Source organism: Coptis chinensis, chromosome 8 (assembly GCF_015680905.1).
Source record: "Coptis chinensis isolate HL-2020 chromosome 8, ASM1568090v1, whole genome shotgun sequence".
NCBI classification, from domain to species: domain Eukaryota; kingdom Viridiplantae; phylum Streptophyta; class Magnoliopsida; order Ranunculales; family Ranunculaceae; genus Coptis; species Coptis chinensis.
Genome location: NC_141463.1, coordinates 91553940 through 91580305, shown reverse-complemented (window position 1 = coordinate 91580305; position 26366 = coordinate 91553940). Strand labels below are relative to the sequence as shown.

General features: G+C 35.0%; 2 protein-coding genes, 1 long non-coding RNA gene and 1 pseudogene across 7 annotated transcripts; all 4 read right to left on the bottom strand.

Moving 5' to 3' along the window:
* Positions 1–393: 393 nt before the first annotated feature.
* Positions 394–26366, bottom strand: LOC147484326 (uncharacterized; annotated as a pseudogene). Its single transcript, XR_015206172.1, has 3 exons — positions 25530–26366; positions 1161–1336; positions 394–1043 (listed from the first exon to the last, which is right to left on the bottom strand). The product of XR_015206172.1 is annotated as an uncharacterized LOC147484326 (transcript).
* On the bottom strand, positions 3145–9787 carry LOC147484329 (putative LRR receptor-like serine/threonine-protein kinase At3g47570). Of its 4 annotated transcripts, none has more exons than XM_086580685.1 (3): positions 8884–9787; positions 5689–6116; positions 3145–3757 (listed from the first exon to the last, which is right to left on the bottom strand). In XM_086580685.1, exons 1-2 carry the CDS (start codon positions 9455–9457, stop codon positions 5713–5715), a joined length of 978 nt encoding a protein of 325 aa, XP_086436811.1. In that variant the 5' UTR covers positions 9458–9787; the 3' UTR covers positions 3145–3757; positions 5689–5712. The 4 variants fall into 4 exon arrangements, with proteins under 4 accessions (XP_086436811.1, XP_086436813.1, XP_086436812.1 ...); XM_086580687.1 differs by lacking the exon at positions 8884–9787 and adding an exon at positions 6770–7227; XM_086580686.1 differs by lacking the exon at positions 3145–3757 and adding an exon at positions 3802–4228.
* On the bottom strand, positions 10131–11093 carry LOC147484328 (uncharacterized). Its single transcript, XR_015206173.1, has 3 exons — positions 10744–11093; positions 10536–10620; positions 10131–10380 (listed from the first exon to the last, which is right to left on the bottom strand). It is a non-coding gene; the product is annotated as an uncharacterized LOC147484328 (long non-coding RNA).
* On the bottom strand, positions 22858–24576 carry LOC147484327 (uncharacterized). Its single transcript, XM_086580690.1, has 3 exons — positions 24471–24576; positions 23510–23699; positions 22858–23392 (listed from the first exon to the last, which is right to left on the bottom strand). Exons 1-3 carry the CDS (start codon positions 24487–24489, stop codon positions 23203–23205), a joined length of 399 nt encoding a protein of 132 aa, XP_086436816.1. The 5' UTR covers positions 24490–24576; the 3' UTR covers positions 22858–23202.

Genomic DNA, 26366 nt, shown 5'->3' with positions numbered 1-26366 from the left:
GGACGAGCTTAATATAGATTTCCAATATGCTTTATAAAAAAACACGATAATTTTCCAAAATGATAACAATCGGACCGAAAGAGAAAAACTTGCCCGGGCTACGATGAAGAGTTGGCTTGTTGATGGATGGGGTGGTGGGAGAATTGGATTTTCAGACCTATGTTCCATAATTTATCTGTATTTTTTTTTCCACAATGTAATATTACTCCAGGTACAAATAGAAATTATTATGTTTTTAAAACCAATTCCAACACAAATAGTTCTTAGATAATTATTTATGGAAGAAATGATACCAAACAACCAAATACAAATCAATTATGGATTTAATGACCAAACCAAAAATGGAAAGAGAAATTACTAAAAACCAAAAAAAATAAAAAATATGGCAACTCATTAAAAAAAAAACTCTATAATTTTTGTTTCTCATTTATTAAGCTACAACATGAGAAATTGAGAATCTAAACTTGGATAAAAAATTTTATCTACTAAAGAGTCACAGAGTAATGCCTATAATTAACATGAACATAGAGTGTTTGTTGGCCAGAATGTAAAGAAGAAATATCCATCTGTACATACCACTGAACTTGAGGTCCAAAACTCTAAAAACAGATGAGAAAACAAGTGACAACAAATGACTTAAAATGACAACAAAGAAAGCCTAAACAGCAAGTTGGTGTTGATGGGAGGTTTCATCTTCACTGAAGCAACAATGAAGCTTTAGAGATTTTCCTAAGCTTAGAGAAGAGTCTGATAAACTTAGAGGAATTGTTTCAACCAACATCTCCCTATGGAGATAGGAACAGTAAGTGTGAAATGTGTTGGGGGTCACATTTAAGTGAAAGCTGAGGCCAAATAAGAAGTCCACTTCAAGGAAGTTCATCTCTGTTAATTTGTTATAGAAAACCCTGAAGCCACAGCAGCACAATTTGGCGGCCAAATGTGCACGTCCCTCCCATGCTAACCCAGCCAGCTGAACTGCCTCTTTGAGATTGCAGCGGACTCCACCAAATACGTCATTGAATGGAACTCTCAAGTTGATCCATCTGAGCCAGAGTTCAAAAGAGAACCAAGTCAGAAGCTTTTATGATCGTCGTGAAAAAGCATTCTCCAAAATTAGATAATTCAAATATAGATGGGATTAAAGAATTCACTAGAATTACCTGTTGAAGTAGGGAGGTTTCCAGATCCTCTTAAAACGACACTCTGATTCTAACATCACACGACAATCCCAGTTAGACCATGTAACAACAGCAAAATTTGTGTGATTAATTCCCTTGTCTTCCAACCACTTATCATGCATCACTAAAGCTTCACTAAGAAGAACGCCTCTTTCTACCTGGCACCACACCCAGTCGTTACAGGATTATTATTAGCATTACAGACTGATGCATCAATAGTATGGTTCAATTATCAGAATGAGCACGATAAGAACTACTGTATGTCTGTATGGAATGGGTATTAATAGATCACTCAAACTCATTGTAATCAGAGAAGACAGAATAGCTGATTAGGGGGACAAAATATCTGATATATTGATGACTTGGTAATCAGTCATCATTTGTGACCCAACTAAACAAAATAAGTCAGAATATGTGGTGAATTTCAGTTACATGTATTCAATGATTCTGCAACAATGTGAAATTGAAGTAAGATGGCAATTTGTAGAAACTCTATCCTACTCTTAAAAATCATATCATGTTTACTATTCCACACTTCTGCTTGAGACTGACAATAAACAAGAGCTTCGGAACACAGAGTATCCATCTATGAAGCAGTGAATACTCCATTGGCAAACTGAAGTATGGCAATCATGTAAAGTCCAAGGGGAACAAAATCAACAGACCCTAATAAATAGATACTGGTTTCAGAAAATCAGAAATGAAGGTTCAAGGAACAGAACACTAAAAATTGTAAGCAAAAACTCAACTATCGACAATGTTAACAATGAGATCTGTCCTTAGCAGTTCCATAGATAACAGAATGACAATGAAAATGGGAAAATGGGAAAATGGCGAACATGAAGAACATTATCTTAGATTTCCAAGCAATAAACATCCTAATAAAACATTACCACTGCTTTTCCATAAACTATCAATTATTGCAAACACACATGCTCACCCAGGAAGAGTGTTATCATATGTTAGAGGACATGTGGGAAGCACTAAATTCTTTATCAAACTTTCACCACACATGAAAACATAAAGAAACCTGTGAAAGAGATCCTGGTAGCCAACCTTTTCTCAGGACTTTAAACATGCAATCATTTTAAGATGCCATGAGACCCACCCACTGACAGACGTTTGTAAGGGTGATTGATCTGCATCGCGTGACACGATAAGTGGGATATCATTCCTACGGTTGTAGGGAATCAGGTGCAGGACGTGGAACCCAAAATGTACTAACTATAACCATTCCATTGAATTTCACTAGGCTCTTAATCGAGAACCTACATATCTTAATCATATTCTGATTTCAGGTGAAGAGGCTCTTAATCGAGAACCTACATATCTTGACCATATTCTATCACTTTCTTCTATAAAACATACATGCGCCACAAGCATCATTGAACTAATTAAAGCCGTGTTGCAGCCTAATGAAGTAGTAGATTCTGATGAAAAGGCCCACCCAGATTCCAAAACAAGTAACTTGATTGATGCCTTTTATTTTACTTTTTGTCACTGCAAGATTTATTAAAAAATCGATAGAAGTTGTTTAATTTGTTAAAAGCTTAAGCAACCTCGGACTTTTCAGAGTCTTCTCGAGTGTCAGAATATCCTGAATCAACCTTCTCTTATCCATGGCCTTTCTTATTGGTTCATCTAACCCTCTTTAACATACATATAATTGACGAAGTGTCACTGTGTCAACTACTTAATATTTCATTCAAAAACTATTTTCTACTCATATAATGAAAAATATTAATAATTCACTGTAAAGTACCCTCACATGGATCATCTTCTTGGCCAGTGCCAATGACCCAGTCATATAGTAAAATGTGCACTATAAATTAATGGACGTGTTCACATCACACCAAAGGCTACTTAAATTTCTTTCTGTTAGGAGCGGGCTAGAACTATAACTTCCCTTCCATGCAATATAATAGAATGAAGTTTGCAAAATAAACTCCAAACTAACCTGAAGTTGCTAGATACCAGTAAGCTCCTTGCAGAAATCACTCAAGTGTAGATGATATACAGGCTGCACATATGTTTGAAAAGAAGCTTCTAGTTGTCCAGTCACACTATTCACTAAAACAGATGGAAACTCAATGATCTCCTGGGGATGGGATTCCTATCCTTGTCACACGTTGTCTCAAAGTCCATAACCACAAAATACTGGAACTCTTGAAATTGGAACTCTTGCGGATAACATTGAGAGAACATTCCGGAAGGGCAGATACTGAACTCTGCCTCCAACAGGAAAATTATACTCCCGATTCAGCGAACTAAAGCTCTCAAAGCCATTCCACTGGTTCTGCTGCACTTTGTGAAAATCAGGATGGAAGTTCGACCACATGCAAATATCTTGCTGGTAGACAGGTCTATAATAACTTTCATTTGGAGGTCCAAACGACTCATTGTTCAATGGACTAGCAGGCTCCACAACACCATTTCCTGAATTGGCAATTGCTCCATCCTTGAGCTCAGGAACGTCTTAAACAGAGTTTCCATTATCTCGCAGTTTGTTAGGATATGCCTTAGTCTGTAAGCATCCTAGGGATGCCTCACTCTGTAAGCATAGATTCTTTTCCATGTTTCTGCGAGAAATTACAGGAAACACAAGAACATGAGATCAAGAATATAAAAAAGGTATGATGGTATTTGATCATAAACATTACATAATTGAAAATTTTAACATTAAACAAGGACCCTAAGTCTTTTTTAAAGATACAACTGTTTTGCAACTGTTGTTATGAGGCCAATATTAATTATCAGCCCCTCAAATCCATTTATACCACCAGTTATTGCCATTAAAACTCAAAACACATATTCCCCAACTCCCAAGTGAAATAGAAGACATAAAGCTATGGTATTAGTCTTTGGAATATGACCTTCCATTTCTTCCACAACTATTTTGCAATGTCCTTTTTGTCCTCCGTGAATGTAAACACTAATCTTTGTAGTGGAGAAGAGGAACAAGAATAATGCATATCATCAACACATTGAAGATGCGCAGAGGAATCAGAATCTCTACTCTAGTTTAATTTAGATTTCACAGTTGCTTTTACCTGTAAAATACTAAAATGTCAGATGGCTTACAATAATAAAGACTGAAAATAGATAATTCATGTGCTGACCCATGTTCATGCGAAATTAAGGTAGGTATGATGATGATGAGTTTGTGTACCTCTAAAACTGTCATTAACTGGGATGCAAATACTAATTTTTATAGTGGCATCTCTACTCTCTAGTCTTGGTATGTCTTGCCCCTACATGATAGTCTTTGTGTTTCATTCAGGCCACTCATGCAATTGCTCCTACGCAACTGAGGCAGGAAACTAGGGACTGAAGGGTGTAGAAGTTAGACACTCCACAACTGTGAATCCCAATCTTGTTGTTGGTTTATCTATTATAAGTTACTTGTGTATGTGTGTGTGTGAATTGGGGGAAAACAAAACAAAAAAAGACAGAAATAAGTGCACACCAAACAGTCAAAAAATATTTGCATTCTGGAAACTAAGTATATCCTCTTTTGGGCACCTCTTAGTGTTCAGAACAATAGTTTCGGAAAGAGCTCAGCCAATAAGTCTGCAGTCCAATTTGAGGGAGTTCAATGCCGCCCAGTGATTCAAGAAAAAAGTAGAATGTTTAGGTTTTTACTTAGGGGCAAGGCTCATGTTTACTATGTGGCTTCTGGTGTTAAACGCCAGGTCAGTGAGAGTGGCGTCTAGTGTAGTCAAAGTTTCAAATGATAAACTTTTCAAACTAAAGTTCCAGTGGCCGGATAAGGATTGTGCTCCATTAGGCAGTGGCGTGTAAACTTGCCTAGAGTGGACGGGGCTAGACCTCAAAGCCACCCTGCATTAGGGTAGGGAATTGGGGTCATTAGTTCGAGAGGGACGCCCCGAGGGATATGGCTATATCCGAATCCGAATCCGAATAGTTTGAAAATATCCGAATCCGAACCTAAATCCGAATAAAACCGAAATCTTATATCCGAATCCGACCAACCCGATCGGATAACACTAAGAATGCAAAAAACCCAAAAATATACGTAAAAATTACGGACCGAATAAATAAATGGATATGAAAATTGACCCGAACCCAAACTATTCGGTCGGATATGGCTATATCGAATCGGTCGGTTCGAAAATATCCGAGTGGGGTCAATAAAACCAAATCTGATTCCACCAACCCGGATAACACTAAAATGCAAAAAAATCTTTAGTTGCCCTGAACGGTGCGGATATTAAAAAATTCAGTTGCAGATAGAGGAATTCGCCCTACCCCCTGATATGGTGGGCCCAAAATTGGAGGAAGATGGTTTTGGAGGAAGTTTTTCATAGGGAATAAGGGACCATTTGAGTTGGTCTGAACAAAGATTGCATAATAACCATGTTATGAATGTTTCAGAAGAACATATATAAATGAAGGAAAAATTACATAGAAAAACACCAATTTAACTTCTTCTGCTCTCTCTATCTCGTTCACATTCATTTAATTTATTTTGTAAGAGATGTGACTTTACCTTTCAATTAAACCGTCATTGGACTCAGTTACGTTCTATGCAAATCGTAGTACCAACAAATGTATCTCTGATAGCGTGCAATTCCCTGCAGACATCTCTAATATCCATTCTCTCTGATGGTGATTCCACAGAACATGCAACCCCAATTCTGACTATTGCAGTCATGCACTCTAGCAGTTTTGTTCTTCTATGACTACCAATTTTGATGCTATTAGTCTCTCCTAAAGTGTCATCTCCTTCAGATAAAAGTATTGGATCTACAATCTTTATAAGTTGAGCTTGCAAACCGTTGCTAGCATAGTTATGAAGGCATAAACCGTCTTTAAACATCTCATCGGTTGGTCTCCTTCCTGTGAACATTTCTAACACCATAATTCCATAACTGTACACGTCACCTTGTATGGATGCATCAACTCCCATACCATATTCTGCAATATATACATCAATCACTAGTTTTTAGTAAATCATTTAAATGAAAATAAATATATATATATATATATTAAGAGCCATTGTCCAGCAAAAAGAAAAGAAACAAAAGAAAAAGAAATATAATAATAATACCGTAATGTTTTACATCCATTCTACTATAGAGAGATTAAAAAGGTCCCCACAATCGTCAGTTAAGATATTAATAAAAGTAACCAAACTAGCTTAATTACCACCACATTCACAGTTTGTTCATCATCGATCTTTGGAATTTTAATTCAACTAACATGGACTAAAAAGTAATTAGATCAAGTTAATAGATTCTCTGACAACTTTTCATTTGCACTAACGACCAATTCCTTTTTCCTCTTTTAATATATCTACATAATTATTATTTTTCGATTGACTATTTAAATAACTATGCTATAATCTTTGGAGCTTAAAACATCCAACTATCCAAGGCCCTCCTGTAACTGGGGTGTTATTGGCGTCGAACTTAACTAGAGAAAAAAAAGGCAAAAAGAATTGAGTTTCACTAAAATGAGGTTGCACAGAAAATTATAACTAATGATGCGGTATACTAGATATTAAATTCATGCATTTATGAATTGTAAAAAGGACTGAAATCCACATACGTCGATCTTTAAATTCCTACCTGGAGCGGCATAGCCAATAGATCCCTTTACCCCTGTTAAGGTACTTTGATTATCATGCAAGTTCTCTATTGATCCCAAAAGAAGCTTTGCTAAGCCAAAATCACCAACATGGGCTACCATATCATTATCAAGAAGTACATTACTTGGCTTTAGATCACGATGAATAACCAAAACGTGGCACTCGCGATGAAGATAGCTAAGCGCAGAAGCAACATCAATGGCGACATTTAGTCTTTGAAGTAGGTTCAAATTCGATTCTTCATCTTGTTCGCTAATCTCTTGATGCAACCACTTATCTAAACCTCCATTTGGCATGAACTCAAAGACTAGTGCTTTAAATTCATTTCCTTCATAATCCACACTAGAGCAAGAAGTTAGAATCTTAACAAGATTTCGATGGCGGATATTACGCAATGATTCACACTCTACCACGAAACTCTTTTAAAGCTCCTCTCAATTGAAGTTTGAACACTTTACTTGGCAACAACGGTTTCGTCTTGGTTAAGCATTCCCTTATACACACTACCAAAACCACGAACCAACAAAATTAGCCGGAGAAAATCCACCGATTCGGCGAGAAAGATCTCCATATGAGACCTTGAGATGTCGATCGCTAAATGATGGCAAAGAAGCCATTTTAAGTTTACTTTTTCTTCTCAAATAAAATATTAGAAACCCGATGCCAAAAGAATGAACACGACCCACACCGATCAAAATTGCTATCCCGGAAGGATCGGACCTTCCATGTTTTTTACACCTTGCTTTCTGATTTGTTAAATCGGCATGGCGGCAATTGCGGTTCAAGTATACCCCCACGAGGAGATAAGAATTCCCAACTCTTGAAAAATTGCTTGCACTTTTAAAGATCCCGTTCACTGGCACCTCACCTTCAAGTTTATTGAAAGATAGATTCAACATCTGGAGATACGGAAAGTCCTCCAAATATTTTGGAATTCCACCAGACAAGTTGTTCCTTGATAGATCCAACTCTTTGACATTCTTTAAAGAACTCAAAGATTGAGGAACTATCCCTTCAAACAAATTTCCGTCCAAGTATAAATTTTCCAGACTCAAACACTCACCAAGAGTACTAGGTATTAAACCAGACAACTTATTTCCAGACACCTTGATATCAATAAGATTTTTTAGTTTTCCTACTTCTAAAGGTAGGGAACCAGTTAAGGAGTTCATAGAGAAGTTAAGATGAAGCAGAGTGGGAATATTAAAGATCTCTTTTGGTAGGGTATCATTTAGGTTGTTTTGTCCCAGACCCAGTTTTTGCAATTGGCTTAGAGCACCAAGACTTGAAGGAATGTTTCCTTCCAGTCTGTTCCCCTCCCAAATACAATACATTCAATTTAGTATTGTTTTAGAGAAGATGGGATCGGTCCGGATAATTTGTTTTAGGACAGAGTTAACCCCTGTAAACTACGGAGTTTTCCAATAGAAGATGGAATACTACCGGAAAAGTTATTAGACCCGAGATCTAATATAAACACACTGACCAGGTTCCCAATCCCTTCTGGGATAATTCCAGATATTTGATTGCCTCCTAGATACAACCTCTCCATTCGGTTGGAGAGATTGGTAATAGAGTTCGGGAAAACACCTCCAAAATTGTTTCCGTCCAAGCCCAATACATTTAGATTACTGGAGTTGGTCAAATAAGTGATAAAACTCAAATCATGAGCTTCTCCTGTTCCTAGATGATTACGTCCAAGATTTAGCTGTTCAATAGCTTGAGGGAATTGAAAATCCTTAGGAATTTGTCCTTTAAAATTGTTTTCTGCAATATCAAATAGTTGAAGTTTAGAAGCATTAGCTAATGAAACTGGGAGTAGTCCAGAAAGTTTATTTCCACCACTATAGAAACCGACGAGATTAGGAAGAGTGATGCCCATGTCTGGTGGAAGACTACCACTAAATTGGTTAAGGAAAATTGCTAAGATATTCAAGGATGAGATGTTGAAAATTGTTAACGGGACCTCACCAGATAGTAAATTAGCTCCAACAGTGAATTCTTGTAATCTTGACAGTCTACCAAAGCTGGCTGGAATACTTCCAACCAATTTATTATCAGCTGTGGAGAAGAATTGAAGCGACGAAAGATTACCTAAAGAAGAGGGTAGCACTCCTGTCAGTTTGTTTCTTCCAATAACCAAGAATTCAAGCTTTGAAAATGAGCCAAGCTTTGCCAGAATAATCCCTGACAATTTGTTCCAACCTAAATTAATGAACCTGAGCTCAGTACATTGGGTTAGATTGACTGGAATTTCTCCTTCGAAAGTGTTACTGAATAGATTGAGTCTTTGAAGACGAAACAACCGACCAATTTCTTGTGGGATCTCACCGTAGAGTTGATTGTGCTTTAAGTCGATGAGCCTTAGGAAAGTGAGGTTTCCAATATGAGGCGATAACGATCCAACCAAACTCTGGCGGGAAAGATTCAAACTTATGACTCTTTGATGACGCTTGCCGCATGTAATGCCTTGCCACTGACAGAAATGAGAAGATTGGTTCCAGGAGCTTAAGCCGCCTTGAATTCCATCTTTAATAGCGATCAGAGAGTGAAAATCAGTCTCATTTCCAGAGGTGGCCATACAAGGTTTTGTTTGGGACATCAACTGGTTAAAGAGTAGGAAGATGATGTAAAAGTTAAAAACTGTAAATGCCTGGCTTGAAATCATCTTTGGGAATTGTATGAACTAAAAGGTATGTGGTGTAGTAATATATAGGAGCATTGCTTGTCAAGATCTCCATTAATGTTGCCTTTGAAATCATCCCCTATTCAGTTACTCAAGATCTCCATTAATGCTGCCTTTGAAATCATCCGTTTCAGCCTTCAATTTTTTTCTTGTCTGTCAAGATCTCCATTAATATTGCCTTTGAAATCATCTTTGCAAATTGTAGAATTAGGAGCATTGCGAGGTGTACTTGGTCTTGCCTGTCAAGATCTCCATTAATAATTTGGTAATAGAGAATAGAGAGGAAAGAGTCAAGCAGATATGATGATACGGTGTTTTCATTAATGTAGAATAATTTGGTTGACTTGTAGAATAATTTGGTAAACATGGTCATTAATTTGGTTGATTTACAAAAGTGAATACTCCGTTTCAGTCTTCAAATTTGTTGGCTTATGACTTATGAGTCAATCTCTCCATTAATCTTGCCTCTTCTTTTACCCCACAATCGTTTTTTTTTTGTTTCTTCTCTTACCTCTATGTACTTATTTGTTTTGATATTTAAACAAAACATTTTTTGGCTCACAGAAATGCCAACTGAACATGTTAGTGGCACCCCACACCTACAGGCTACAATAGCAAGAGAATTATATATTACAGTCGAACTAGAACAATATCGTTTAACAAGAATTCAAAAGTATTCAGATCCAATTTAGAACATGCTTGAGCGCTAGTACATAATTTTGTCAATAAGTATATTGCATTCGCTCGATCACCACCAAATACTACTATCAATACAGATCACATATTATGAAATACGATCTAGTTAACTGATGCCACAAACGACCTCTGCCTTTCATCTTTCTATTTACGGTTTCCATCAGTAGCAACACTCCTCACAAAGCCAACAGCAACACAAGGCAAAGAGGCTGCACCAGTTTTAAAAAAACAAGTGCTTAGAATATAAAAGGAGCAACAATAGCTATATTTTTGCAAGAGGATTGTCATTTCCAATGATCTAGATAGTTGAATAGGTAATCGATCATGATAAACTTGCTAAGAGTATGAAAAGTTGACAGTGTACCATCCCTCGATGAAACCTCTATCACCCTTCTTTTTTGACAGTGGGCAACAGCTCCTCTTCCCCTCTGGATTTTCACTTGGATATCCTTAAATCACAAAACATAATTATTCAATAAAAACTCAATTTGAACTGCTCTGAAACGATGGACAAAAATATGTATCTGTTTGTGGGAAAAAAAAATTAAAACAGAGAAAATTTGAGTAGAGACCTGGTGGAGGTTGGTTTTTCCCCTCCTTGCTTTGTGTCTCAGACTTGGGCATTTTAAAAAAGCACCAGCAGTTGAAGCTGTGAGATACCGTTTGTTGTTTGCTTAAGCTCTAAGGATTAAGCATCTCTTAATGGTATATATACACATAACAATGGTGTAATTATTTCAGAACAGTCGTCAAAAAGTTGGCTTCGATCTACTCTTTTCCAACTTCAAAGTTTTAGCTGTACTTTGGAGATGCCTTTCCATTCAAAACCATATATTTGAAATCAAATGCCCAAAGTAGGATCTATAATATCGCACAACAAGATAACATGAGACTTAATGTAAATGTCAAATGTGCTCGCGATACTAATTTCATACAACTTTGTATTAATATATATGGAGAAAACAATTATCATTCCCCTACCAAACAATTAAAGGACAGACAATTAAAGGACAACTATTCTAACAGAATAGTTGTATTATGTTAGAATAGTTGTATCAAACGGTAGTAGAGTAGAACGAAGGAGCGATGAAACAAGAAATGTAATTAGCAAGGGGTAATAACTAAAAGTAGCGGATTAGAGGCTGTCCTTAAAGAAAGATTTCGCTCCTTCCAGTGGTGCAGAAAGACAGCAGTGACGTCTTCCTCACAGGATTCAATGGTTAACAGCAGCCTGACTTTGCATTAGAACAGACTAGATTTTGGACCCGGGCATACGCCCGGGATCTATTAAATATTTTGTGTGCTAAAAAGGTTTTACAAAATGTCTTATACAAATTTTCGAATCAGAATATATTTTTATTGAAAATAAACCGAAATACGTTAATGACCAGCGATTATGATGTATAAGTATTTGGAAACTAAGGGATAAAATTGAGATAGACTCTTCACTTTGTGGTTTAGGATATTAATCTGTAATTTTTAAATAGAATTATCTTAAACTCGATCTAGCTTGTATAATAGTTTTATTAGATTTATAATGATTTAGCGGTAAATCATCACCGTTCGGCTTACGTACTAATGTGTACAAATAACTAAAATAGATTGATTGTTTCCATATCCTCAAAGAATACACTACTCCCACTTGAAAAGATTTATCACATGAACGTGTCCTACGAACGGGTGCCATTATATTAAATTATTCTAAAAAATATTAGCAACTATGCATAACTATGAGATAAGAAAATTATATTAATTACTCATTTAAATTTCTTGCACCACTCTCTATAAAAAGGAAGCACCAAACTTTGATAAAACTCATCGACTTATTTTTATTGTTAGGTTTAGTAATAGAAGTTTGATTGAAGTTTTGTGAGAATGCCCAATGTGGCGAAGATAATATTAAAGCTACTTGAATAGCAAAGCATTCCTAATCACAATAAATAAGAATTATAATAAACACTATTTAAAATGCAAAACTATATTTTTCGAGATATTTATTCTCCCTATATATAATACAAATATATTTTAGGGTTATTAGTTCAATGCATTTGCATCAAGTTTCTGATTTTTCATTAATTATTCTTTGAGGTTAGTTTAATGTAGTACGTTGCATCCAGTTTCTAATTTTTCATTAATTATTATTTGAGGTTAGTTCAATGCAGTTGCATAAGTTTTTTATTTCCCGTTAATTATTATTTGAGGTTAGTTCAGTGTAATTACATCCACTTTATGATTTCCCGTTAGTTATTCATTAAGGTTAATTCAGTACAGGTGCATCCAGTTTTCGATGCTTCATTAATTAGTCTTTGATATTAGTTCATTGCATTTGCATCCAGGTTCCAATCTCCCATTAATTACTCTTTGAGGTTAGTTCAATATATCTGCATCCAGTTTCTGATTTTTTGTTAATTATTTTTTTATGTTAGTTCGATAGTTTATAATTTCTATACAGTTTATATACATGTAAGAGTCTGTTTTTATAAACTCACTTTCATTTTGGGTTCCTAATTACTCGTAATTACTCATGTGAGAAGGCTAAAAAAGTGGACATTTATACTTTGAGGTCAGTCGCGATGCAGTTACATCTGACTTCCGATTTCTAGTTAACTATTTTTTGAGGTTATTTCAATGTATTTGCATCCAATTTATGATTTTCCGTTAGTTAATATCTGATTTTAGTTTAATGCAGTTGCATCCAATTTTTAGTTTTCCGTTAATTATTCTTTGAGATTAGTTCAATGTAGTTGCATCCAATTTCCGATTTTATGTTAATTATTCTTTGAGGTTAGTTTAATTAATGCATTTGCATCAAGTTTCCGATTTTCCGTTAATTATTTTTTGAGGTTAGTTCAATGCAGTTACATCAAATTTATAATTTTCCGTTAATTATTCATTTAGGTTAGTTCAATGTAGTTTCATCCATTTTTCAATGTTTCATTAATTAGTCTTTGAGATTAGTTCATTGCATTTGGATCTAGTTTTCGATTTCCTGTTAATAATTTTTTAAGGTTAGTTCAATACATATGCATCTAGTTTCTGATTATTTATGCTTTGAGGTTAGTTCGATACAATTATATCCGTTTTTTATTTTAAGTTAACTATTATTTGAGGTTATTTCAATGCATTTGTATTTAGTTTCGATTTCCACTAATTATTCTATGAGGTTAGTTCAATGTAGTTGCATTCGGTTTTTAATTTTCTGTTAATTATTTTTTGAGTTAAGTTCAATGCATTCGTATCCAATTTTCGGTTTCCCATTAATTATTATTTGAGGTTTGTTTGATGTATTTGTATACCGTTTTCGATTTCTCGTTAAATATTTTTCAAGGATTTGCATCCAATTTCTAATTTCCCGTTAGTTATTATCTGACGTTAGTTTAATGCAATTGCATCCGGCCAGTTTCCGATTTCTAGTTAATTACTTTTTGAGTTTAGTTTATTGCATTTGCATAAAGTTTCCAATTTCCCGTTAATTACTCTTTGAGCTCAGTTATGTATTTAAATCTAGTTTTCGATTTCCTTATAATTATCCAATGTGGTGTGTAATACCAACTTCTACTAATCCATCTGTAGTGACATTGCAAACATGGCATAAAAATTAAATTATGCTTAATTTACTATGTGGGATCATCGAAGATTATCCAGTTCCCATTTTTACATTAATTATTATTTAAATTATGCATGGCTCACTATGTGGAATCTTCAAAGATTATCTACGAACATGTATTGTTATATTAATTATTCTGAAAAATATTTGCAAATATGCAGAACTATTATATATTAATATTAATTATATTGATCACTCAACCAAATTTCTTATAGCATGAAAACCTCACTTTCCATTAAAAAAACTCATCTTTGATAAAACCTTTCAATTTCATTTTGTTGTTTAATAATATAAGTTTGATTGAAGTTTTGTGAGATTACCTAATAAGGCGAAATTCATATATATTGAAACTACTTGAATAGCAAAGAGATCCCAATCATACGGAAAGAAATAAGATAAACGCCATTTTAAATGCAAAACTATACTTATCGAGACATTTCCACAACATATAACCCAACTATGTTTTGAGGTTAGTTCAATGCATTTGCATCCAATTTATGATTTTTCGTTATTTATATTTTGATGTTAATTCAATGCAGTTGCATCCAATTTCCAATTTCCGTTATTTGTTTTTTGAGATTAGTTTAATGCAGTTGCATCAAATTTATGATTTCTCGTTAATTATTCTTTTCGGTTAGTTCAATATATATATTTGCATCCAATTTTTAATTTCCTAGTAATTGTTCTTCGAGGTCAGTTCAATGCATTTGCATCCAGTTAATTATTATATTAATCCAAATTCAAGAAATGCAAATTATTGTTTGAGGTTAGTTCCATGAATTTGCAACCAGTTTCCGATTTCCCGTTAATTACTTCTTGAGGGTTTGCATCCAGTGTATTTTTTGAGATTAGTTCAGTGCAGGTGCATCCGGTTTCCGATTTCCCGTTAATTATTTTTTAAGATTAGTTCTACGCATTTGTATTATGTTTCAAATTTATAATTAATTTTTCTTTTAGGTTAGTTCAATGCAGTTGCATCCAGTTTCCGATTTCCCATTAATTTAATCTTTGAGGGTTAGCTCAATGCATTTGCATCTAGTTTTCGATTTGCTGACAATTATTTTTTTAATGTTAGTTTGATGTATTTGCATCCAAGTTTTGATTTTCCGTTAATTATTCTTTAAGGTTAGTTTAATGCAGTTGTATCCATATTTCAATTTTCTATTAATTACTTTTTAAGATTAGTTTAATGCTTGCATTTGCATCCTGTTTCTGATTTTCCGTTAAATATTATTTGAGGTTAGTTTGATACATTTGCATCCAATTTTTGGTTCCCCATTAATTGTTTTTTTATGTTAGTTTCATTTAGTATTATACATATTTTAAAATATTTGTCATTATTGCTTTGCCGTTATTTTTTTATTTTTATTTTCTATTATATATTTTGTGATGTTATTTTTTATATAATTGTTTTTAACTATGTTTTGAGGCCGTGTTAATGATATATTCGAAATAAGTTGGTGCTTTATTATAGACACTAAAATTGTATGATTTATAATAGGGAATTAGTTTGTATAAATCACCAATTTTTTAGCAATTTTTTTTATTTGATCAAATAAATAAAAATTGGAACACTAAAAGTGTTTTATTCATAATAAGAAATTATCTTATACAAATCATCTATTTTTTAGCAATTTTTTTTTATTTAATCAAATATATAAGAATTGAAAATATACTTAAACTCTCCAAATATAAGAATTATAAATACATTCAAACTCTTCAAAGAGTTTATATGTACGTGCGATTGTAGGCTATTAGAAAATACTATCTTTTATATTACATTGCCACATAGGATAGAGAAAAGGCTAACTCTCATATTAGAGTGTCACATAGGAGAGAGAAAATTTCAAAGAGGTTTCATGTAAGTGGGATTGTAGGCTATTAGAAAATATTATCTTTCATATTATAGTGCCACATAGGTGAGAAAAAAACTAACTCTCATATTAGAGTGCCACATAGGAGAGAAAAATTCTCCCATGAGGTCTCTACTTTTAGTATATAGATAGTAGACTACCCTACAGAGCAACAATATAACTCTCTCAAGGCTGGGAAGAAGAGAAGAAGAATAGGATAGGTTATAGTTTTTGTTTCTCTGAGATGGGTTTCTGATGAAGTCCATTCCCTCTATGGACTCACAGTCCTATTTATAGAGGTTAAGTCAGTCTCCTAAACAGATAAGGAAGAGAGACCAACTCCTAATAGAACAGAAACTTCTTTGCTCAAGAAAAAAAAAAGCAAACAAGTTTAGGCTATTGGTCAAACCACTACCCACAACAGTAAGCCCAAGCCCAAGCCCGAACCCTACCCGATGTGGTGGATAACCAATGTGAGACTATCTACTATGCACTAAAGTGGAGAGAACACCCTTTGTTCATCTCCTCCACTTTGCACCACACACTAGTATTTAGAAATACACAAGAGATTCCAACAATCCCCACTATTTCAAAATACTAATAGTCCCCACTATTTTGGAATAGGATATTACAAAAGAAATGGGTTAACGATATGCGAGAGAGAATTGAAAAACAATGCATAAGATCTTGGTGTGTTTCACGGGCTTGAACGGTCATAGGGTAACATGTCTTATAATGCATTGAAAGTGGTGGATTAAAAATCTTTGAACCAACATTCCCTTGTAGTCACATTTCTCTTTCATTATATACATTTATAGCGGTGTTTGCTTTTTGGCCCTCATTTGTGTTCCATGAATGCTCAGAAAGTACTTGCACGAATACTTCATAAGAACCGGCCAGGTTCTACATTCCGTAGGTGGATATCCATTAAGTGTACATTGCGGTTAAAATACACTATCTCATTATAAAATGGACTACGGATTCCAATAAGAGTAAAATAACTCATCCTTACTCATTGCAATTCAAGTTATACAAAGTATACAAAAAATGTTATCTAGTCATAGGGTGGGACGTCTCAAAAAAAGACAATAGCATACCAGAGCTACGAGATGACTTGTTTTTCCCTTTGAACCTAATTCATGGGATCTCCAATCACATAGGTGGGGTTGCCGTCAGTATCGCCCTCTATCTAAGGCAAAAGTCCCATCCCCCTCGACGTATAACCATTTGCCTCCAAAGAAGTGGTGTGGTTAGACATGTGGCCAAACTAAGTCCAACATAACATAATCTCTAGCAGCTGCTTGATTAAGTTATATCTCAAACTTACATGTATTCTTTTCCCCTTGCACATATTTCTTTATGTCTTAGCTATTACAATAAGACAGTTGCAAAGCATATACACATCAGGAGACTATTTAGAGCCAATGGAAAGATTTGCCAAGAGGTTGCTAACCCACTCAACATCATCACATGCCTTTTCTAAGGCGATTAGCTTGGATGATATCCAAGACACTCAATTTCCACCAAAGGTAAACACATAAACATTACTGGATCCAGTTTATAACATATTACCCTTCCAACAATGATGGAAATCTACTAAATATCAGTCCATAATCAATGGCTCTGCTATAATACTTGGATATTTTGACAATATACATCCAATGTTCTTTATAAGAACAATGGGTTATCAACTCAGTATGCTATTAATATAGGCAATGTCATGTCTCACATATATAATCCATCAAGTATAATAGGCTACCAATGATATTGACATATTTAGTATGAGAAAACACAAGTAGACTATTTTTTTCATAAGATGGATATTTGCCACAATAGGTGTTAACACATGCTTACTATCATAATACTCATACCTTTCAATGAAAAATATTTCTACTAAGTGCTATAACAACATAATGAGACCAACATAAGTTTTAATTCCTATATTCACCAATCATTCAATTCTGTATTGCCCGAAATTCCCCTATACCATCGGGCGGTCACGGTTTAAAGGTGCTGTTGTGGTCTTCAACCATATTCAAGCGTCAACATCTTGACAACTGAATATAGCGATTCTGAAATGAGTTTAACAACATAATGAACTATCATTTCCAATGACGGTCTATTATGTGTTTCAAATAGGAATTTCTCTATCTCATACACATTCTCAATGCTAACACTCATGATATTAAATCATCTAAACAAAGAGAGATTAACACATATGTCTTGCTTTACTCTAAAGAAAGTACATATTTTTTTATCAACAACGGTACTTTGACATCCATATGACACTAATATGTTGTTGAATTGCTCATGCCATTTATAGGCGCTTGAATTAACTCATACAAAGATTTAACTAAATTGTATACCTTAAGCTCATCACCTGATACTACTTGGTATTGTAGTTCCGCACAACTACTCAACTAGAGTCTTTAGAATTCTATAGAATAAATTCTAGTTACATGAGCAAGGTTTCAAAGTAGTATAAATCTTGTCTCTGATTGAAACCCCTTGGCTATTATTATTAGCCTTGTATTTTGCAATACTACTATCACGTTTTAGTTTTCTCTTGAAGATCCAATTCAACCTATAGATCCCCCAATAAATCAAGAGTCCAGTTTAGAAAAGTTATATCCTTCAAAAAGGACACTTCTCATAGACAGACAACTTCCTTATAGGTTAATGAATCTTCCTCAAGAAACATATAAACATCATCACCGTAAATGGTGGATATACTCACTAATAGTCTTCCAAATTTCTTATTCAGGAATTATGGGATCCTCTTACGTAGTTCATTATGAACATCCAACCACTCTATGCCAATTTTACATAAAGCACATCCTCAAAATAAAAGTAGCATATAAGACATTCAATAATAGTGTGGTATCTACAAGATTGTTATCGCGCATGACAACTAAAACAAACATCACTATTATGAGTTTCACCAATGAACATCTACTAGATAGTTCTAGGTCTCAAAAAAATATTTCTTTTAGATTCATTCACAATAGCCTTGGCAAGACACCCCTCACATTTTGAAGCATTTTTGGATAGGCCCAAGACCTTTCCATACTTTGTAGTTCAGTGTCTTTCCAATTATCTTGTGAGATAAACTATGGTAAAACAGTGTTATACATATGGGTCACCACCCCCCACAGTTCAATGGTTACTCAACCTAATCAAACTTACATGCAAAACACATTATACCGCTACAAACACTAAAAGAAACAACAACAATAAAATGCACTCTTATGACAAGAATATACTTTACTCAAGTCTATGATTCTTGATCATATTAAACATAGTCATATTATGTTCATGTTATCTATATGAACGGAAATCCACAAAAGATTCTAATGAATCTTAAAAAATAGAAGAATTAGATGAAAAGGGTTTTACCCGAGATAATATCATTATCATCCTTCTTTTCATCATTCAACATTCCAACTATCATAGGGAGACAATACACGCACTTGTACATCACATTGACTATTTATTCATAGTCATAGGAGGATAATGCCTAATAAGACAATCTACAAGCGTTACATCTCTTTGTCTAAAATAGTCACTGGAGGATATTGTCTAAGAAGACAATCCATTACCTTACATCTCCTTGACTAAATTAGGTTTAAGAGGATATTGATTGTTTCCTATATTGTTTCCTCTCGTAGACAACGATGCTTATTACTTAATAATATATGACATGGTTAAGCTTCATGCCAATGTTAAATAATGCATTCATGCTAAACATGGTAAATATCATATCATAGGTTCAGGAAAAGTAAACTTTAACTGTACCCCTCACAACAAAAAGTATACGATATTTAAGCAAATCTAGCCAATTGAATATGCAAAACAACCTGAGGACTCTACCTCCTCTTTTTACATGAGCTCAAGTAAGATAGAATACCCTATCAACAAGACCTCAAGTACTACCACAACATCTAATGGCTCAACCCATTAATGTCTTCAACTAGAAAAATTTACCAATAAACTATCATCAAGTTTAAAGTAAATCCACGATGGTTAATATCCAAAACTAGTATGCTACACAACTTTAACATATGCTATATTGGATATAAGCTACAAATTATCTCATCTAACGGCTCAACCCATTAATGTCTTTTACAATTATAACCATCGTCTAACAACACGTTCACTCAATAAAGGTAAACAATTATGCATTGAATACATTATAATTACTATCCAAGATTTGAGTGTGGTTGATATTAACTATCTTAAGGTCTCTCTTAGACCATCTATATACATCTACATATGTACAAAGAAAATTAATATCAAACTACTTCTAGTCAAACCAATTAATTCCTCAATGATAAACACGTATAATTTGTTGACTAGGTTATTAAAGAAGTTTAAGCTTAAGAATTTCCCTCCTAAGAAAACTAGCATGCAACTCAAGGCAAGAATATCACCATATAATCAAACCAAAAGAATTGCAAAGAGTGAAAGAATACGATACCTAACCGATTGAAAAACCGGATTACCATATTTTCCTCCTAGAAAAACAGTTCAAAAGAATTGTAATTCTAAACTAGCTCAGGACGAATTTGGTATCAAGCCTTATACCACTGGAAAGCTCTTTGAATCAGCTATCCAACACAAGAAGCGGATTGCAAAACCGAGCTCTGAGCTGAAAGTTATAGCAGTTTCCGTAACGAGTGACGCAGCTGTCAAAAAGACGAACTTTGACGTTTTTCTTGATAGAAATCTCATATTTGACTCCAACAAACGTAGGAGAAAGGTCTACAACCATATAGGGTTTGATAAACCACAAAAGATCAATAAATATTTAATCTTTAATTGGTTTCCCTATCAAAACCGAAATTATTAGAAAATTTCTAAAGTCATAACCCAATAGCACAAACAATAAATCAAAGTAAAAAAAACTTATCTTTTGATTGCCGTATTAAAACACTCTCCTTTGTTCTACTACAAAACTCTTTCCTTAAAATTGCTAGAATAGTTGTATCAATACAACAACTAGAGTAGAAACGAAGAAAAACGATAGACAAGGGACAATTAGTGCGGGTAATAACCAAGCGCCGGATTAGTCAGTCCTTAAGGAAAGATTTTGCCCTTCCAAAGGGTGTAAGAAAAGAAAGGTGATGACATCTTCCTCACGGGGATTCAATGGTTAACAATGACGACTTTGCACTAGAAACGACTACCCTCTGAACAACAACAATATAACTCTCTCTCGGTGAAGGGGAAGAAGAGAAGAAGAATAGAATAGGTTATAGTTTCTGTTTCTCTGAGATGGGTTTCTGATGAAGTCCATCTCCTCTATGGACTCACAGTCCTATTTATAAAGGTTAGGTCACTCTCCTAAACAGATAAGGAAGAGAGACCAACTCCTAATAGAACACCGAAACTTGCTACCCAAGAAAAAAGCAAAACAAGTTTAGGCTATTGGTCAAACCACTACCCACAACAGTAAGCCCAAGCCCAAGCCCGAACCCTACCCGATGTGGTGGATAACCAATGTGGGACTATCTACTATGCACTAAAATGGAGAGAACACCCTTTGTTCATCTCCTCTACTTTACACACACTAGTATTTAGAAATACACAAGAGATTCCAACACATTCCCCTACCAAACACCACTTAAATATTACCAGTACAAACATTATTTATTATTATTCGATTTGACTGAAAGCAAAGCTCCATTTTCTTGATTTTTCCGGACAGCAAAAGGGGCCCTCCTAACATGCACATGAGGTGCGGTGGTGCCGATGTTGGTGTCTTTTTTATGTAACGGTGAGCATCCATCAAGAAGAGCTATAAGACTATAAGGTGGAGCATCAGCAGTGCCGGCTTGTCCTTTATGTAAAAAAAGCAACCGCCTAAGGCCTCACTTTGAAAAAGGCCTCGTAAATTGCCTGATTTGTTGGGAAATCCCAAAGTTTACCTTAAAAATAGGTTTTAATTTCGATTATATCATAAAACCCAAAATAAATTTCTAAAACTAAGACTCTAAATATGTAAATCCTTTCCTTAAAAATAGGCCTCCGCACAGAATACGTGGGAAAGCAAACTTCCGAAAATAGGCCTCAATTCTTAGTTTCTTACTGCTTATATACTAATTTTTTTTATTAAATTTTTGAGAAAAAAAGCCTCCATGTATGAAATCCGCCTTAGGCCACACTTTGGGTTGAGCCGGCCCTGAGCATCAGTGCCAAGCCATTGGCCGACGTAGAAAATAGTCTGGCTGCAACCTTCATGTGGCCCCGTTGATGTCACCTCCACGTAATCACAATACCTTCCGTGATGGCCCCTAGTCCATCTGATGTTACATTGATACGACACAATGGAGCGCCTATGCATGGGCCTTTGCCACTGAATATATCAAGATTACTCCTCTCGTAGTAGTCATATTTGGGACCCATTAAACATTTAAACCCCATTTCTCGAGATCTGAGATCCTCTTATGAAAACAAGATGGATAGAGCATGATGTTATAAACATATATAATGGGTAAGATATATAAAAATAAGGTATAACCTATGATTCTAAATGTCTATGGTTTAATATATTGTACTTGGAATGATAAAACACTTACAGAGTTGGAATCGCCAGATGCGGCAGCAAGGAAAAAGAGGACGAGGATCACACATGAGAAGTGGCGATTCGTCATGATGTTAATTAATTTGATATTCTTGAATGGATATAAGTGAAGGAGTGAGGGTGGCATGGGTAAATATTGATGGATGACATTATTGTGCTTTGCTGTGTCACTAAAGATGGCATTATGGCAAGAGTTCTTTTACCAATGAATCCTTCGATCGTTAGTTATTTTTTTTCATAAACAGTAAATGCAAAAAATGTGAAAGACGAGCTTAATATAGATTTCCAATATGCTTTATAAAAAAAACACGATAATTTTACAAAATGATAACAATCGGACCGAAAGAGAAAAACTTGCCCGGGCTACGATGAAGAGTTGGCTTGTCGATGGATGGGGTGGTGGGAGAATTGGATTTTCAGACCTATGTTCCATAATTTATCTGTTTTTTTTTCCCACAATGTAATATGTTTTTACTCCAGGTACAAATAAAAATTATTATGTTTTCAAAACCAATTCCAACACAAATAGTTCTTAGATAATCATTTATGTAAGAAATTATACCAAACAACCAAATACAAATCAATTATGGATTTAATGACTAAACCAAAAATGGAAAGAGAAATTACTAAAAACCAAAAAGAATAAAAAATATGGCAACTCATTAAAAAAAAAACTCTATAATTTTTGTTTCTCATTTATTAAGCTACAACATGAGAAATTGAGAATCTAAACTTGGATAAAAAGTTTTATCTACTAAAGCCTAAACAGCAAGTTGGTGTTGATGGGAGGATTCATCTTCGCTGAAGCAACAATGAAGCTTTAGAGATTTTCCTAAGCTTAGAGAAGAGTCTGATCAACTTAGAGGAATTGTTTCAACCAACATCTCCCTATGGAGATAGGAACAGTAAGTGTGAAATGTGTTGGGGGTCACATTTAAGTGAAAGCTGAGGCCAAATAAGAAGTCCACTTCAAGGAAGTTCATCTCTGTTAATTTGTTATAGAAAACCTGAAGCCACAGCTATACAATTTGGCGATCAGACGAGCAGTGTTCCTGGCATCATCAAGGCCACAGTGTGCACGTCCCTCCCATGCTAACCCAGCCAGCTGAACTGCCTCTTTGAGATTGCAGCGGACTCCACCAAATACGTCATTGAATGGAACTCTCAAGTTGATCCATCTGAGCCAGAGTTCAAAAGAGAACCAAGTCAGAAGCTTTTATTATCGTCGTGAAAAAGCATTCTCCAAAATTAGATAATTCAAAGATAGATGGGATTAAAGAATTCACTAGAATTACCTGCTGAAGTAGGGAGGTTTCTGGATCCTCTTAAAACGACACTCTGATTCTAACATCACACGACAAGCCCAGTTAGACCATGTAACAACAACAAAATTTGTGTGCTTCATTCCCTTGTCTTCCAACCACTTATCATGCATCACTAAAGCTTCACTAAGAGAAGAACGCCTCTTTCTACCTGGCACCACACCTAGTCGTTACAGGATTATTATTAGCATTACAGACTGATGCATCAATAGTATGGTTCAATTATCAGAATGAGCACGATAAGAACTACTGCATGGAATGGGTATTAATAGATCACTCAGACTCATTGTAATCAGAGAAGACAGAATAGCTGATTAGGGGGACAAAATATCTGATATATTGATGACTTGGTAATCAGTCATCATTTGTGGCCCAACTAAACAAAATAAGTCAGAATATGTGGTGAATTTCAGTTACATGTATTCAATGATTCTGCAACAATGTGAAATTGAAGTAAGATGGCAATTTGTAGAAACTCTATCCTACTCTTAAAAATCATATCATGTTTACTATTCCACACTTCTGCTTGAGACTGACAATAAACAAGAGCTTCGGAAACACAGAGTATCCATCTATGAAGCAGTGAATACTCCATTGGCAAACTGAAGTATGGCAATCACGTGAAGTCCAAGGGGAACAAAATCAACAGACCCTAATAAATAGATACTGGTTTCAGAAAACCAGAAATGAAGGTTCAAAGAACAGAACACTAAAAATTGTAAGCAAAAACTCAACTATCGACAACGTTAACAATGAGATCTGTCCTTGGCAGTTCCATAGATAACAGAATGACGATGAAGATGGGAAAATGGGAAAATGGGAAAATGGCGAACATGAAGAACATTATCTTAGATTTCCAAGCAATAAACATCCTAATAAAACATTACCACTGCTTTTCCATAAACTATCAATTATTGCAAACACACCTGCTCACCCAGGAAGAATGTTATCATATGTTAGAGGACATGTGGGAAGCACTAAATTCTTTATCAAACTTTCACCACATGAAAACACAAAGAAGCCTGTGAAAGAGATCCTGGTAGCCAACCTTTTCTCAGGACTTTAAACATGCAATCATTTTAAGATGCCATGAGACCCACCCACTGACAGACGTTTGTAAGGGTGATAGATCTGCATCGCGTGACACGATAAGTGGGGTATCATTCCTACGGTTGTAGGGAATCAGCAGGTGCAGGAAGTGGAACCCAAAATGTACTAGCTATAACCATTCCATTGAATTTCACTAGGCTCTTAATCGAGAACCTACATATCTTAATCATATTCTGATTTCAGGTGAAGAGGCTCTTAATCGAGAACCTACATATCTTGACCATATTCTATCACTTTCTTCTATAAAACATACATGCGCCACAAGCATCATTGACCTAATTAAAGCTGTGTTGCAGCCTATTGAAGTAGTAGATTCTGATGAAAAGGCCCACTCAGATTCCAAAGCAAGTAACTTGATTGATGCACTTTTATTTTACTTTTTGTCACAACCGCAAATGAAACTAAAGAACGATTCTGCAAGATTTATTAAAAAATCGATAGAAGTTGTTTAATTTGTTAAAAGCTTAAGCAACCTCGGACTTTTCAGAGTCTTCTCGAGTGTTAGAATATCCTGAATCAACCTTCTCTTATCCATGGCCTTCCTTATTGGTTCATCTAACCCTCTTTAACATACATATAATTGACGAGGTGTCACTGTGTCAACAACTTAATATTTCATTCAAAAAATATTTTCTCCTCATATAATGAAAAATATTAATAATTCACTGTAAAGTACCCTCACATGGATCATCTTCTTGGCCAATGCCAATGCCAATGCCAATGACCCAGTCATATAGTAAAATGTGCACTATAAATTAATGGACGTGTTCACATCACACCAAAGGCTACTTATATTTCTTTCTGTTAGGAGCGGGCTAGAACTATAACTTCCCTTCCATGCAATATAATATAATGAAGTTTGCAAAATAAACTCCAAACTAACCTGAAGTTGCTGGATACCAGTAAGCTCCTTGCAGAAATCACTCAAGTGTGGATGATATACAGGCCGCACATATGTTTGAAAAGAAGCTTCTAGTTGTCCAGTCACACTATCCACTAAAACAGATGGAAACTCAATGATCTCGTGGGGATGGGGATTCCTATCCTTGTCACATGTTGCCTCAAAGTCCATAACCACAAAATACTGGAACTCTTGAAATTGGAACTCTTGCGGATAACATTGAGAGAACATCCAGAAGGGCAGATACTGAACTCTGCCTCCAACAGGAAAATTATACTCCCGATTCAGCGAACTAAAGCTCTCAAAGCCATTCCACTGGTTCTGCTGCACTTTGTGAAAATCAGGATGGAAGTTCGACCACATGCAAATATCTTGCTTGTAGATAGGTCTATAATAACTTTCATTTGGAGGTGCAAACGACTCATTGTTCAATGGACTAGCAGGCTCCACAGCACCATTTCCTGAATTGGCAATTGCTCCATTCTTGAGCTCAGGAACGTCTTAAAAAGAGTTTCCATTATCTTGCAGTTTGTAAGGATATGCCTTAGTCTGTAAGCATCCTAAGGATGCCTCACTCTGTAAGTATAGATTCTTTTCCATGTTTCTGCGAGAAATTACAGGAAACACAAGAACATGAGATCAAGAATATAAAAAAGGTATGATGGTATTTGATCATAAACATTACATAATTGAAAATTTTAACATTAAACAAGGACCCTAAGTCTTTTTTAAAGATACAACTGTTTTGCAACTGTTGTTATGAGGCCAATATTAATTATCAGCCACTCAAATCCATATATACCACCAGTTATTGCCTTT